The sequence below is a fragment of the Arabidopsis lyrata genome, assembly GCF_000004255.2.
Source record: "Arabidopsis lyrata subsp. lyrata unplaced genomic scaffold ARALYscaffold_4, whole genome shotgun sequence".
NCBI classification, from domain to species: domain Eukaryota; kingdom Viridiplantae; phylum Streptophyta; class Magnoliopsida; order Brassicales; family Brassicaceae; genus Arabidopsis; species Arabidopsis lyrata.
In genome coordinates this window covers 3,225,486-3,240,172 of record NW_003302552.1, presented here as the reverse complement: position 1 = coordinate 3,240,172, position 14,687 = coordinate 3,225,486, and the positions used below count along the sequence as shown (strand labels likewise).

General features: G+C 38.9%; 1 protein-coding gene and 1 pseudogene across 1 annotated transcript; both read left to right on the top strand.

The window, feature by feature from the left end:
* Window positions 1–563: 563 nt before the first annotated feature.
* LOC9316685 lies at window positions 564–2,135 on the top strand (annotated as a pseudogene).
* A 396-nt stretch (window positions 2,136–2,531) lies between these two features.
* On the top strand, window positions 2,532–5,808 carry LOC9314846 (glutamate receptor 2.2). The gene is made up of 5 exons (XM_021029721.1): window positions 2,532–2,877; window positions 3,039–4,360; window positions 4,450–4,762; window positions 4,861–5,267; window positions 5,339–5,808. Exons 1-5 carry the CDS (start codon window positions 2,625–2,627, stop codon window positions 5,705–5,707), a joined length of 2,664 nt encoding a protein of 887 aa, XP_020885380.1. The 5' UTR covers window positions 2,532–2,624; the 3' UTR covers window positions 5,708–5,808.
* The last annotated feature ends 8,879 nt before the right edge of the window (window positions 5,809–14,687 follow it).

The window sequence follows — 14,687 nt, the reverse complement described above, 5'->3', positions numbered from 1 at the left end:
TATTCTTGTTTTCTATAGGATTAGGAACTAATAGATTGAGCTTTAAATGCTGGTAAAGAGCATTAGAACATGTCACTTATAGTTTTTAATGTAATCTCTGTCTTAAATTTAGTGGATTCCGAGTCACCGTCTCGGCCAGACGTAGCTCCCTTGTTAACAAGAGTGAACTCCTCTGTTTCTACATTTCATCACTCTTTCTTGGTTTCCTCATTTTCTGTTCTTGGTTTGTTTGGTCTTCTCTCAATGAAAGTCGACTCCCTTTACAAGGAACATTTTCATTTTTCATCGCACCAACAATAGTCGGTCATTGCATCAATTGAGTCAACATTTATTTCATCGATTTTTTTTTTTAACACCACTTATCCTTTATAAAACTAGTTAAGAAAACATAACTCAAATTTATCAAAAACCAAGCTGAATTGAATAAATCAGTTTTAAATTTTTAAATCCCATTTTTTCTTGACGAAGAAGCAATATGGTTAAATTTAGTGCTTTTACAAAAACACCCTTGAGAGAAAAACCCTACATATACTCCTCTCACCATTTCCCTTCCGAAAAACGAAAAAAAAAACTAAACGCTTAATCACACTTCGAAAATGTCCACCGCCACCGCCGACGTTCGTCCTCTAGTAACCGTCCAATCTCTGGACGGCGATATGATCACAGATCAAACCACCACACTACCTCTCCCCGATGTAATGAAAGCACCAGTTCGTCCCGACGTTGTATCCCATATCCACGCTCAGATATCAAACAACAGTCGCCAACCTTACGCCGTCTCAAAACACGCTGGTCATCAAACTTCCGCCGAGTCTTGGGGTACAGGACGAGCCGTATCACGTATCCCTCGTGTTGCCGGAGGTGGTACTCACCGTGCCGGTCAAGCAGCTTTGGGAAACATGTGTCGTAGTGGACGAATGTTTGCTCCGACGAAGACTTACCGTCGTTGGCACCGTCGTGTCAATAGCAATTTGAAACGACACGCGATTGTATCAGCGATTGCTGCGACTTCGGCTTTAGTGATGGCTCGTGGACATAAGATTGAGAATCTTCCTGAGTTTCCTTTAGTGGTTAGTGATTATGTTGAGTCTGTTGAGAAAACTAGTGATGCGGTTAAGGTTTTGCAACAGATTGGTGCTTATGCTGATGCATAGAAGGCTAAAGATAGTATTGGGATTAGGTCTGGTGTAGGTAAAATGAGGAATCGTCCATATGTTTCGCGTAAAGGTCCGTTGATTGTGTATGGAAATGAGGGAGCTAAGTTGGTTAAGGCGTTTAGGAACATTCCTGGGATTGATTTGTGTCATGTAGAGAGGTTGAGTTTGCTTAAATTAGCTCCTGGTGGTCATTTAGGTAGATTTGTTGTGTGGACTAAATCGGCTTTTGCGAAGTTGGAATTGGTTTATGGTTCGTTTGAGATGTCTTCGGAGATGAAGAAAGGTTATGTTTTACCTAGGGCGAAGATGGTTAATGCTGATTTGGCTAGGATTATTAATTCGGATGAGGTTCAGAGTGTTGTTAGACCGATTGAGATGGACGTGAAGAGAGCTGTGTTGAAGAAGAATCCTCTTAAGAATTTGAATGTGATGTTGAAGCTTAACCCTTATGCGAAGACTGCGAGGAGAATGTCTTTGTTGGCTGAAGCTGAGAGAGTGAAGTCGAAAAACGAGAAGCTTGAGAGGAAGAGAAAACCCATCTCAAAGGTAGTAACTTTTCTCCTGTTCTCTTAGAGATCTATGATTCACTGCTGCTTATTGGTTTATGTAATCGATTCGAAGATGTTGAGTCTGAATATTCTCTCTGTTTTCTTAGTAACTTAGAATATCTGGTGTATATTGTCTGGCTTGTGTGATTAACCTTCTTCTTCTTGTTGTCTTGTAGGAGGAGGCAATGAAGATCAAAGCAGCAGGAAAACCGTGGTACAGGACTATGATATCGGACAGTGACTACACTGAGTTTGACAACTTCACCAAGTGGCTCGGTGTGGAACAGTAAAATCTGCAACCTTAAGTTAGAACAACTTTTTTTTTTTCTTGCTTTATCAGTCTCGTTTCCTTACGTTTTGTTTCTCTCGTTACTGCGTTTTACCATGATAAATTGTCATGTTAAATCGATTAATTTACCCAGTGTTAAATTCTTTTTAACACAACTCTCCCATTAAATAATCTTATTGCTCGACTGTCGTAGAATTGAGACTATTGAACATGTCATATTCTTACTTACAATACAAGTAAATTAAAAGAAGAACATCTTTCAATCAAGTTGTTCACAGAATTTTACTATATTTTTAGTTCTGTACGACGTGCATAGATTTTCGTCGAATATGTACAAAAATTTATTTTAATACAATATATAATGCAAAAGTCGTCTCCTACAAAGCTAGAAACTTACTTAAAAAAGAAACATTTGTATTAAAAATGGTTACTAACTTTGACATTGTATTTGATTCGTATCTTTATTACATTTGATGCTTGCTCGGACTTGGTCAGAATGTGAAATAAAATAAAAATCAGCAGCTTATCAAAAAAAATTATGGGTATATATATGCATAGAGATCAACACAAGTTTAGAGCTTATCATCACTTCTCATAATTAACATTTACAACTTAAAAAGAAACACCCAAATGAGAGTTATCTTCGTCGCCTTGCTCTTCTTCTTCTCTGTGTTCTTTGTTGTACTCAGTAGAGGACAGAACAAAAAAACAGAAGTCAATGTGGGTATTGTAACAGATGTCGGGATGATGCATTCAGACATTGAAATGCTCTGCATCAACATGTCTCTTGCAGATTTCTACTCTTCTCGTCCCCATTTTCGGACAAGGATTGTCGTCAATGTCGGCGACTCAAAAAAGGACGTTGTAGGTGCTGCAGCTGCAGGTACTCTCTCTCTCTCTCTCTCTCTCTCTCTCTCTCTCTCTCTCTCTCTCTCTCTCTCTCTCTCTCTCTCTCTCTCTCTCTCTCTCTCTCTCTCTCTCTCTCTACCATCATCGGTCTATTCGCGTTAACACCAAGGTTTCTTGGTTTTGGCATTGTCACAGGTCTTGAGCTGCTCAAGAACAATGAAGTGAAAGCGATTTTGGGGCCATGGAGTTCAATGCAAGCTCATTTCTTAATCGAGATTGGCCAAAAATCCCGGGTTCCGGTTGTTTCTTACTCTGCAACAAGCCCATTTCTTACTTCTCTTCGTAGTCCATACTTCTTTCGTGCTACATACGAAGACTCCTTTCAAGTGTACACCATAAGAGCTATCATCAAGTTGTTTGGTTGGAGGGAAGCCGTGCCTGTTTATATCGACAACAGCTTTGGAGAAGGTATAATGCCTCGTCTCACCGATGCATTACAAGAGATTAATGTTCGAATACCTTACAGATCTGTCATTGCGTCCAATGCCACAGATCATGAAATCTCTGTGGAGCTTCTTAAGATGATGACTATGCCCACAAGAGTGTTCATTGTACACATGTACTCTTCTCTTGCCTCAAGAGTCTTCATTAAAGCTAGGGAAATTGGTTTGATGAAACCAGGATATGTCTGGATCCTTACCAATGGCGTAACCGATGAATTGAATTGGATAAGTGAGACAGGTATTGAGGCTATGGAGGGGGTATTGGGTGTTAAAACTTATATTCAGAAATCCAGAGAACTTGAAAATTTTAGATCTCGATGGAGGAAGAAATTTTCACGGATGGAGCTGAATGTCTATGGATTGTGGGCTTATGATGCTATCACCGCACTGGCGATAGCCATTGAAGAAGCTGGAACAAATAACTTGACTTTCAGTAATGTGGATCTTGGAAGGAATGTTTCTGAACTTGAAGTTCTTGCTTTATCTCAATATGGTCCAAAGCTTCTCCAGACACTCTCAACAATTCAGTTCAAAGGACTTGCAGGAGATTTCCGTTTTATCAAGGGACAACTGCAACCATCGGTGTTTGAGATTGTTAATATGATTGGAAATGGAGAAAGGTCGATAGGATTCTGGACCGAGGAAAATGGTCTTGTAAAGAAACTAAACCAGCAACCGAAGAGCATGAACGCTTTATCTACTTGGAAAGACCATCTTAAAAACATTCTATGGCCTGGAGAGGCTGATTCTGTTCCCAAAGGATGGGAGATGCCGACAAATGGGAAGAAGTTGCGCATTGGGGTTCCAAAGAGAACCGGTTACACCGATCTTGTGAAAGTCACAAGGGATCCTATCACCAATTCACCAGTAGTCACAGGTTTCTGCATTGATTTCTTTGAGGCTGTGATTCGAGCAATGCCTTATGACGTTTCGTATGAGTTCATTCCGTTCGAGAAACCCAATGGTAAACCAGCCGGTAATTATGATGATTTGGTCCACCAAGTGTACCTCGGGGTGAGCAAGATCATCCACTAATCATCCCTTAATATATATATTTTTAAAATCCATCTTAGTGAAATTTTCCTTTCTTCACTCTCTCGCAGAGATATGATGCTGTTGTGGGAGATACAACCATACTGGCGAACAGGTCCGCTTACGTCGACTTCACATTCCCATTCTTTAAATCAGGCGTAGGATTAATCGCCCCCATTAAAGACCAAGTGAAACGAGACAGTTTCACTTTCTTGAAACCTTTGTCATGGAATCTATGGTTTACTTCCTTCGTCTTCTTCTTCCTTGTTGGAATTACTGTTTGGGCTCTTGAACATAGGGTTAACCCGGACTTCCGTGGACCTGCTAATTACCAAGCTAGTACTATCCTCTGGTTTGCCTTCTCTACCATGGTTTTTGCTCCAAGTACTTTGAATCTCCCCTCTTTACATCTTAGCATACATTGATATATGGTTCTATATAATCACCTTTCTTGATGCTTACTCCCTATTTGTTGTCCGCAGGAGAAAGAGTGTTTAGCTTCGGGGCTAGGTTCCTGGTTATCGCATGGTACTTCGTTGTTCTCGTGTTGACTCAGAGTTATACAGCCAGTTTGGCATCGCTTTTGACATCACAACAACTTCATCCAACCATAACCAGCATGAGTAGCTTGCTTGAGAGAGGAGAAACAGTGGGTTATCAGAGAACATCCTTCATTCTTGGAAAGCTTAAAGAAACAGGTTTCTCACAATCTAGCCTTGTTCCCTTTGACACCTCTGAAGAATGCAACGAGCTTTTGAGGAAAGGATCAGAAAAAGGCGGTGTGTCTGCAGCTTTCTTGGAAATACCTTACTTGAGACTCTTCCTTGGACAATATTGCAACACTTATAAAATGGTTGAAGAACCCTTCAATATCGATGGATTTGGCTTCGTAAGTTTCCAAGACAAAATATCTGTGAAAGGTACATGATTTAGTGAGATTATAATTCACATTTTCTGTAGGTTTTTCCGATCGGATCACCTATGGTGGCCGATGTTTCAAGGGCTATCTTAAAAGTAGCAGAGTCACCAAAGGCGATGGAGCTTGAGCGCGCATGGTTCAAGAAGAAAGAAGAACGTTGTCCAGACCCAGTCACTAATCCAGATCCAAATCCATCTTTTACCTCTCGGCAGCTCGGTGTAGACAGTTTCTGGCTTCTATTTCTTGTTGTATTTGTTGTGTGCATTCTAACACTCGGAAAATTCACATTATGTTTCCTTTGGAAGAGCAAAGGGAATGATTTGTGGGAAGAGTTTCAACAACCAGACAATGATTCCTACATCAACAAGGTAGAGAAATGTCCGTGTTCGTCGAGTGAGACACATGCTTGAGAACATTAGTCAAGCAACAAACTAGACATGCATCGGTTAAAACACAACTAACCATTATGTTTGAATTTCTCAAGATTCATGTCCAAGAGACCAAGACTATCTTTATTCTTTCTTTCTTTTTTAATTTTATTATTAAAAGGGTTTAAGACTGTCTTTACTCTAAACAAACAAAAAAACCTGTAATTTTATTAAACAAAACTATTGTAATGGATTGGATAACAAATACGTGTTTCTTAAAAAAAATAGATGTTCCAAAACAGGTACATAACGATTTTCAGAAAAAAAGATGGATCATATTTTGATACGTGGGAATAATTTGAATATATTTTATCGTAAGAGAACTAATTAAATTAATTTAAACAAAAAAAAATTATTGGAACATGTAATTTTTAATAAATCGAGGTGAAAAAGATAATAGTAAAGCATTTTGGTAATTGACAATTCTTTTGTTTGTTTTATTTATTAAGTAGTTAAGTTAAACTCTATAAATATAGGGTTAATTACGGGCCAGGCCCAATTTTTAAGTTTTTATTTCAGGTTTTGACAAAATGGGAATTAGCTTTCACCATTTGACAATTATGTCAATTTCTGACGAAAATGCCCTTGTAGCCGAACCGGTGTACAGTGAATGCGAACGAAATCGTCAGGCGAGTTGGTTACGTACACAGTAACTCGTTAGCTACAGTTGATTAGTTTTTTAATATTTCCGTCGGATGTACAATGTACACCGAAAGAATAAAACAAATAAAATATGTTGTCACAAATGTTTTAAATGCTGAAAAAGTTGAGACATGACTCATTCCAACTGTAATCAATGCAAACTCATCATTACATCTTATTTTAATCCTCTTAAATCATAATAACGTCCACTGTTTAGATTTTGTAAAGAGAAATAAGAAAAAACATAAACTTCCCCTCAATATCTATGAATAAATGAGATAGACGCCATTTTGATCTTCTTGTTTAACAAAGTTTGCAGGCGAGAAAGCAGTGACCGTGGTAAGTAATGAAGTTGTAAATATAAATTTTAGGTATTACATACACTTTCAATGAAAACAAAATTGATTTGGATACAAAACTTCAGGAAATTGATCATTTATTCCTGTCTTCATTCTATATTTGTTCTGTAATAAATGTTAAATGAGGAGATTCAATGTGCACTAAGTGTGTAGTTGCAAAGTCTTTTTTTAGTTGGAGTTATAAAAGTTGTTCTCAGTTGCATTTAATGGTGTTCTCCTGAATTTATGATGCAGGATGTTAATGGAGATTCCAGTATTTATTATGGTTGGTGAGTGGATAATAACAAAAGAACAATGGAAATTTGAACCTGAGAAAGGAAGCTATGGTCGGTGTGTACGTGTTAGAGAAAACATGAGGTACACGGATTTGGCACGTACATTATGTGAGGTTTTCAATTTGAAGTACAATGAATGGCAGCCAATAATTAGTTACTGGATGCCGGGAAATATGTCAATTATGATAGAACGTACACGCCCTCCTGTCTACATTGACAACAAATGAGCTTGGATACATTCTTCCTGATTCGTGTTGGGGATCCAAGTGTCAACTTGTTTGTGTCGTTTCAGTACAACTGTAGATGCCACTACTAATGCGGATGTAGATGAGCAAACTGATGTACAGGATGAAAAAACAAATGAAGATGCAGATGATGACAGCGACGAAAACATTGAAATAGATGACGATGCCAGTGGTGGATATAGTGCCGGAAGTACCCTCGACCCTACTATAGACGGCAGTGAAGGTAGTAGTGAAGATTACAATTACAACAAGTGGAATGATTTGATTGTAGAAGAATATGGAGTTGGCCATGTTGAGGAGGACGTCTGTGACACTCCACCGACCGTAGAACCGGCAGGGGAATTCAGTCGTCTATTGGAAGAGTGTACGAACACAAGTAAACGTGTACGTACAGGAGAAGGAAGTGCGAATTTGGGTGACACCCAGCCCACTGTGAATTCAACCCGGACGTGTCAACATGGATTGCTCCAATGTACGTACACTCGAGAATGTGTACAAGACACAAGATGCGAAGATGAATTTGTTACTTATACGGATACCGATGTTAATGGTAGAGACGAAGTCAATGGAGAGATTGGTGTGGATTTGGATATCGGAGGTTCAGAAACTGGTGTCTTAAATGAAACTGATCTCCGTATACAACCCTCGGTTGAGGCTTACGAAGTGTATAATGGATTTTCTTTATTACATAGTGGAGAGCCGGAGATTCTTGATAATGATACTGCTCCAGTATTTGATGATTTAGCCAAAGTTAGATGTGATTCTACAGAAGTTGAAATTAGTACGACTGGTGAGACATTGTATGTGGGTAGTGTGTTTATGAACAGGAAAGTCATACAACAAACTATGTCTTATCTTGCACTCAAAGTTTGCTTTTGCTACAAGCAAACTCGGTCTGATCCTAGAAGATTGGAGATGGTTTGTGTGGATGAAAATTGTCGGTGGCTGATTGCTCGAGTAATTACTCAATACACTTAACCGCTAGGTAGTATATTCGTGGTCGATCCACAAGGACCAAAGATACTCTAAGGATTTCCGAGACTTGTTCTTAGCTAAAACTAAAAGATTGTTTTGTTTTGGGTTTTCGGAATTGTAAATAAAAATGCAATTAAAATAAACGATTTAACTTCAAGATTTAAAGACATTGGGCGTTAGGGTATTTCAGAGATCAATAAACAATGGAAACATGAGACAAGGAATTCAACAATTACGAACCGTTCTTGAACATGAACACATTCAGACCAATTCTCTTTCAAGACATTAATCACTAAATTTGACTATTCGATTACTAAACTTTCGCATGCAATTTCCTAGTCAAATTCGCATTACCAAACAAGTTCATTAAGTTCACAATGCGTCCTAACGTCAACTTTCGTTGGCTAGAAATACATTGCTCAATTCACATTCTTTCAGGCATTCTATCGAACACTTTTGATGCATAGAAAAACCTAGACTCTACAACAGGGTGATCAATCCTATTCTAGCATTAAGAACATGTGAATCAAAGAACCTAGAGAATAAGAATTCCTAATAACAATCAATCCATTAATCCATTGAATCTCCTAATTAGAACCCTAAAACCCAATTGAGAAACTACTCACTCATAGCAAAGAAAACAACACAAAGAGATGAAGAAAGCATAATTGAATTGCAATGAAAATAAGAAATAGGGTTTAGAAATCTTCTCCAAATTGTCAAAGAGGATGAATCTCTAGAATCCCAAGGTTGCTTACAAGAGAAAAGTCTCAGAAAAATTGCAGAAAGAAAACGTCCCCAAGAAAATTAGGTCTCTGGGGTTTTTATACCCAAGTACAAAAAAGGAAGACAAAACCCGGTTTAGGAAAACCGTCTCGGGGCGTCGAGGCTCGGATCGATCGATCCCATGGGTGGATCGATCGATCCAGATATGCTGAATCAATTGGTCTTGGACGGATGAGGGTTGGATCGATCGATCCCCTCCTGGGATCGATCGATCTCGAGCGACTGGAACTTTTGGCTTCATCGTCACAATTGGGATCGATCGATCCACGCCTTGGATCGATCGATCCCCAGCTCCTGGTGATCTATTGTACCGTTTCTCCATTGCTTTAGCTCCGAATAGGCTCAATCATGCACAAGATGCTCCGAATCCAGCTCGAGCACCTATAGCCTGCAAAGGACTCAAGACACAACCGAAAAGACGCAAAAGACGGACTTTGACACGATAGATGACTCAAAACATGGACTAAACCAAGACTCGAAACCGTTAAAAACGCAACACATCACTGGCATTTGTCTGCAAAGGTTGTCAAGAATTCAGAATGTTTCAAAATCACAAATGTATATCCATCCATACATGTGACGTCGACCTCGCAATGGTTAACTAAACATGCTAACTATAAACTTCTCGGAGAGGTAGTGAAGAGTAGATACAGTTCTACGCAAGGAGGTCCGAGAGCTGTTGATTTACCACAGTTGCTATTAAATGATCTCAATGTTCGGATTTCATATGCTACAGCTTGGAGAGTTAAAGAGGTGGCAGTTGAAAATGTTAGAGGGGATGATATCAAAAGTTACAGGTTTTTACCAACTTATTTGTATCTCCTTGAAGCAGCTAATCCTGGGACAATAACACACCTCCACTCTACCCCTGAAGCTGATGGTAAGCAGCGATTTAAGTATGTATTTGTAGCTCTCGGGGCATCCATAAAAGGAGTTAAGTATATGCGGAAAGTAGTTGTCGTAGATGGTACACAGCTAGTAGGTCATTACAAAGGGGTCCTCCTAATAGCATGTGCCCAAGACGGAAACCTCCAAATATTTCCAATAGCTTTTGGTGTTGTTGATGGGGAGACCGATGCTTCATGGATTTGGTTCTTTGATAAATTATCTGAGATTGTTCCAGACAGTGAAGATTTAATGATTGTCTCGGACAGGCATTCTTTTATTTACAAAGGACTCAGTGTTGTGTACCCGAAAGCTCATCATGGAGCATGTGTAGTACACCTTGAGCGAAATATATCCACGTATTATAGTAAGTATGGTGTTTCGGGATTATTCTTCAGCGCCGCAAAAGCATATAGGGTGAGGGATTTTGAAAAATACTTTGCAGAGTTAAGGGGCAGAAGTGCTGGATGCGCAAATTACTTGGAAGAAATTGGATTTGAGCATTGGACAAGAGCTCACTGCAAAGGGGAACGGTACAATATCATGTCTAGCAACAACTCAGAGTCTATGAATAACGTCTTAACCAAAGCAAAAGCATATCCGATTGTCTACATGATAGAGTTCATTCGAGAGGTCCTTATGCGGTGGTTCGCAGCTAGGCGGAAAAAAGTGGCTAAATGTAAATCTTTAGTGACGCCTGAGGTTGATGATCGTTTTCTCCAAGATTTACCTGAGTCCGGGAAATTTGCAGTGAAGATGTCTGGACCCTGGAGTTATCAAGTTACAAGCAAGTCTGGTGAGCATTTCCATGTTGTACTCGACGAGTGTACGTGTACGTGTCTTAGGTACACGAAGTTAAGAATTCCATGTGAACACGGTCTAGCAGCTGCAATAGAGTTTGGGATTAATCCGAAGTTATCCCTCAAAATATATCCCTCAAAATATATCAGAAATTATACTTATTCCTCCTCACAGTAGACGACCACCCGGGAGACCAACCAGCAAAAGGATACCTTCTAGGGGTGAAAACCGGGTAAGTTATATCATTTTTCCTTGTACCTTATTGACGATATCTATGCTATGTCTATATACATGATTTTCTTGTTTATTTTTGTTGTTTCTCACGTTCAGAAAAAAAGACAGAAAAGACTAAATCCGAATCTCTGCACAAGATGTAGACAAGAAGGTCATAACAAGAAGACTTGCAAAAATCCAATTTAGCTCTGTAGGTTTGTTTTTTTTGGCAAGTGTGGGCAGTGTACGTTTATGTATTTTTTGTGTATCCAAGTTTATTTCGGTGTACGTATGCCTTTGTACGTTTTCAGCTTCCCCGTGTATGTATACCTTATAAATGAAACGGTTCTAGACGGTTACACAAGGGAAAAGGGATTTCCATATCCGTAATTTCTGGACCGTTGATTTTTATACCTGCACATTTTTTTAGTGTATTTTTCAAATCGATTTCTCATTTCCTCTTTTTTCTTCTTGATCATTACAGAAACCCAAACACAAACATCATTCATACATATAGATTCTCATATTTCAAAACACATCATGATTTTAGTTCAAACCCACATCATGAAAAAGAAAATACATATAGATTCAAAATATAAACCTGAAAAAGAAAATCAACACCAAAGCGAACACCACGATATTCTGCAAGCTACGAAACTGAATTTTCAACTCTGCAACTTCTTTTTCAATCACAGCCTCACAGACACGCATCTCCATCGTCAGATTCTCATTCTCTGATTCACACACATTGAAGCTTTTTTGCATTGTAATCGAAGTTCCTTCTAAGTTATCAACTTTCTCTATTAAGTCTTGTATCTCTTCTACCATACAAGAATCCGTCCATTTGAACACATGATACCTATTATCCTATCATACCAAGCTAAATGCATCTCTTATATGACACAAAAACACATATAGACAACAATTCCCAGAATTTAGCCACTTACATTGTCTCCAAAAGGACAAGCATGAAACAATCTGCCAGGATTTCTAGCAGTGTTTGACGTCTTCATCACTATAGGTTCTCCGCACCGACACTTCTTAGGGAACCCTCTTAATCGATCACCCATTTCACAACTACCCAGCAAATTTCACCAATTCAGTCTCATTTCTTCATTAAATCGAAGGTCGAGTAAGACATGGTTACCTGCTAGCGAAATGACGATTACTTCTGATTCAATTTCTCTGTAGCTCTCTGTTCTGCGATTTTCTCCCCTATCTTCACTCTAATTTCGGAGAAGACGAAGAAGAACTGAGAGATCAGATTCTCAATTCGAAACCCTAGAATTCTTATTTTTCCTCCAATTGAAAACGGCGTCGTTTGATTACTTTGAAAACCCAAATGTAAAGGTTTATAATTTAAAATGATTGGGACATGTTCGATGAAAGTTGAGGGATCCATTGGTATAAGGTTCTGGAAGAGTCATGAAGGCACACGGGTTCGAGACCCCAATTTTGCATATATACATTTTAAACCTTTTAGACAAAGTTGTCAAACGACGTCGTTTTACAATACAAGTCAGCCCCAATTTATTTCCAAACGTTGCACCCTTTCGAACTAACCATTGATTTCTTTCCAAATTTTTATTATTTAAGCCCCAATTTATTGGTTGGTTTTCCACGTTCCTGCTATCTCTAGAAAACACAAGTCAAATCTCTATTTATATCTGTCAAACACAAACTATCACCCCTTGTGGTTACATTCCGTGTTATCATCATGGACGGATATCATACCATTTATGAATTGTGTCCAATGATCACTGGGTGGACAATTTGTGTCTTTGTCGTCCGAGTGTTTAAGAAGTTCGTTGCTCCTAACGTTTTCGAAATCGGACTCATCTTGGCAGATGAATCGGTAATATCCCGACCTCTCCTAATTTTTTACCAACATACAACCCATTTGCTTAAATCTTATTTGCTTTTTCATCATAATCTGCAGGGTTCCCGCTCACGCATAGAGGCAACCATTGACCGTCGTCTTGCTCCTTTTTACTTGGATCGACTCAAAGAAAATGAGTGGAAAATTATCACATCTTTCTCTGTACGTAAAAATGCTGACCCAGTGAAAACAACAGCGCACGAGTACGGGATCTGGTTTTTGGATCGGACCGTTGTTACTAACGCATTGCGAAGGGACGCATTCAATTTTTATGATTTCACTCAATTCGACTACATTATTCAGAAGACGGTTGATAAAAATGTGTTGGTCGGTGAGTAGTTTTACCTTAGACTTGTGTATTTTTAAATTTTTTTTTAAATTTTTTTTCAATAGTTACCTAATATCTTGGTTTATACCCCAGATGCAGTTGGTGCGCTTTTGGAGGTTGGAGGAATCACCGAAGACTTTTACGGTGTGAAGCTTCCTTTCAAGATCAAAGATAGATAGTACGTATCTCTATCCTTTGCAAATAAAACTACTTTAATTTGCTGATCATGTTTCTCTTTCCCTCTACTTTAGCAACGAAGTTTTGGAATGTGAAGCCCACAATCAACAAGCTTTGGACTTCCAAAGTTACTTCCGCAATTATATTCGTCGCAATATTGTGGTAGCACTCGTTTGCTGGAGGGTAACCGGGAGAAATAACCCGAAGCTTGTCAGTCATGGCCCTGTATCAAAGTTGTTTGCTGATCCGGACATCCCGAAAGTCCAAGAGATCAAAACGGTGGTTTATTAGTCTGCAGGCGTGCTTTTTGCTTTGTTTTTTATCGTATTCTAAAAACAACTACAGTTTTTATTTCTATAATCTCTTGTTGCTATAAAAACAAACAAATATTGTTGTTTTCTAGTTTGTTATTCTCCCCAAACTTAAAAATATATGGCCTAATTTATTTTTAATTTTTGTTCCATTAATATAAAATTCTTGACAAATATACGTTCATAATGACTAATTCCAGCATTGTACGTACATATTATAACATTTTCGGAGTTTCCATCTACTATGTACGTATACATATTACGTACACCTACAAAACGTGTAATTATTCATATATGTTTAATTCATAAAAGTAGATTTCATTCATTCATAACAAGAGTCCTTCAAAAAGAAAATACAAAGCATAGAAATAAACAGACACCTAGGGTTAACTTCATTCATTCATAGCAAGACTCCTGGAAAGGGAAATACAAAGCATAGAAATAAACAGACTATTACGGTAGAGATTCATAAGAAATAAAGTAAAGGTGATAGCGGAAGCATAGTCATAAGTGGGAAAATTGCATGCTTCTTCCTTCATAGCCATCGCACATCTAGTAGAAAATGCATAGTTCTCGAGCGTACCAATAGAAAAAACAATTGCGGCACCAATGTCCGTATGTGCAGCGTCCGATACATGGCGGACTGATGACAAACCTCCACGATCTTTGCCACAGCGGAGGGCCTTGATGATGAAGTTGACTGATGTGATACATCACCAACTCTCCCACGGCGGTTGCAGCCTCGAAATTTTGTATCATTTCCCAGAACATTGCATTTACCGGGATGAACTCAGTGTAGCTGCCCATCGTTGTTAAGAACAAGGCATGTGCGAAGCACGCATATGGGTCGGATGGGGAGACCGAAGTGAGCAACGTTATACCATGAGTGACGGTCAGGAAGTTGGTACAAAGCCTTACTCCTTCAAGGTATTGCGCACACAAGGATCCCCTCTCCAACAAGATGTCGAAATACGGTCGGAAAGGAGAATCAGGCTGAATGAAATGCGGCCAAGTCATAAACTCGTCCATACAGATGGAGTTGATGTCAACGGCATACACCATGTTCCTAAGGGTGTCGACTGGAGT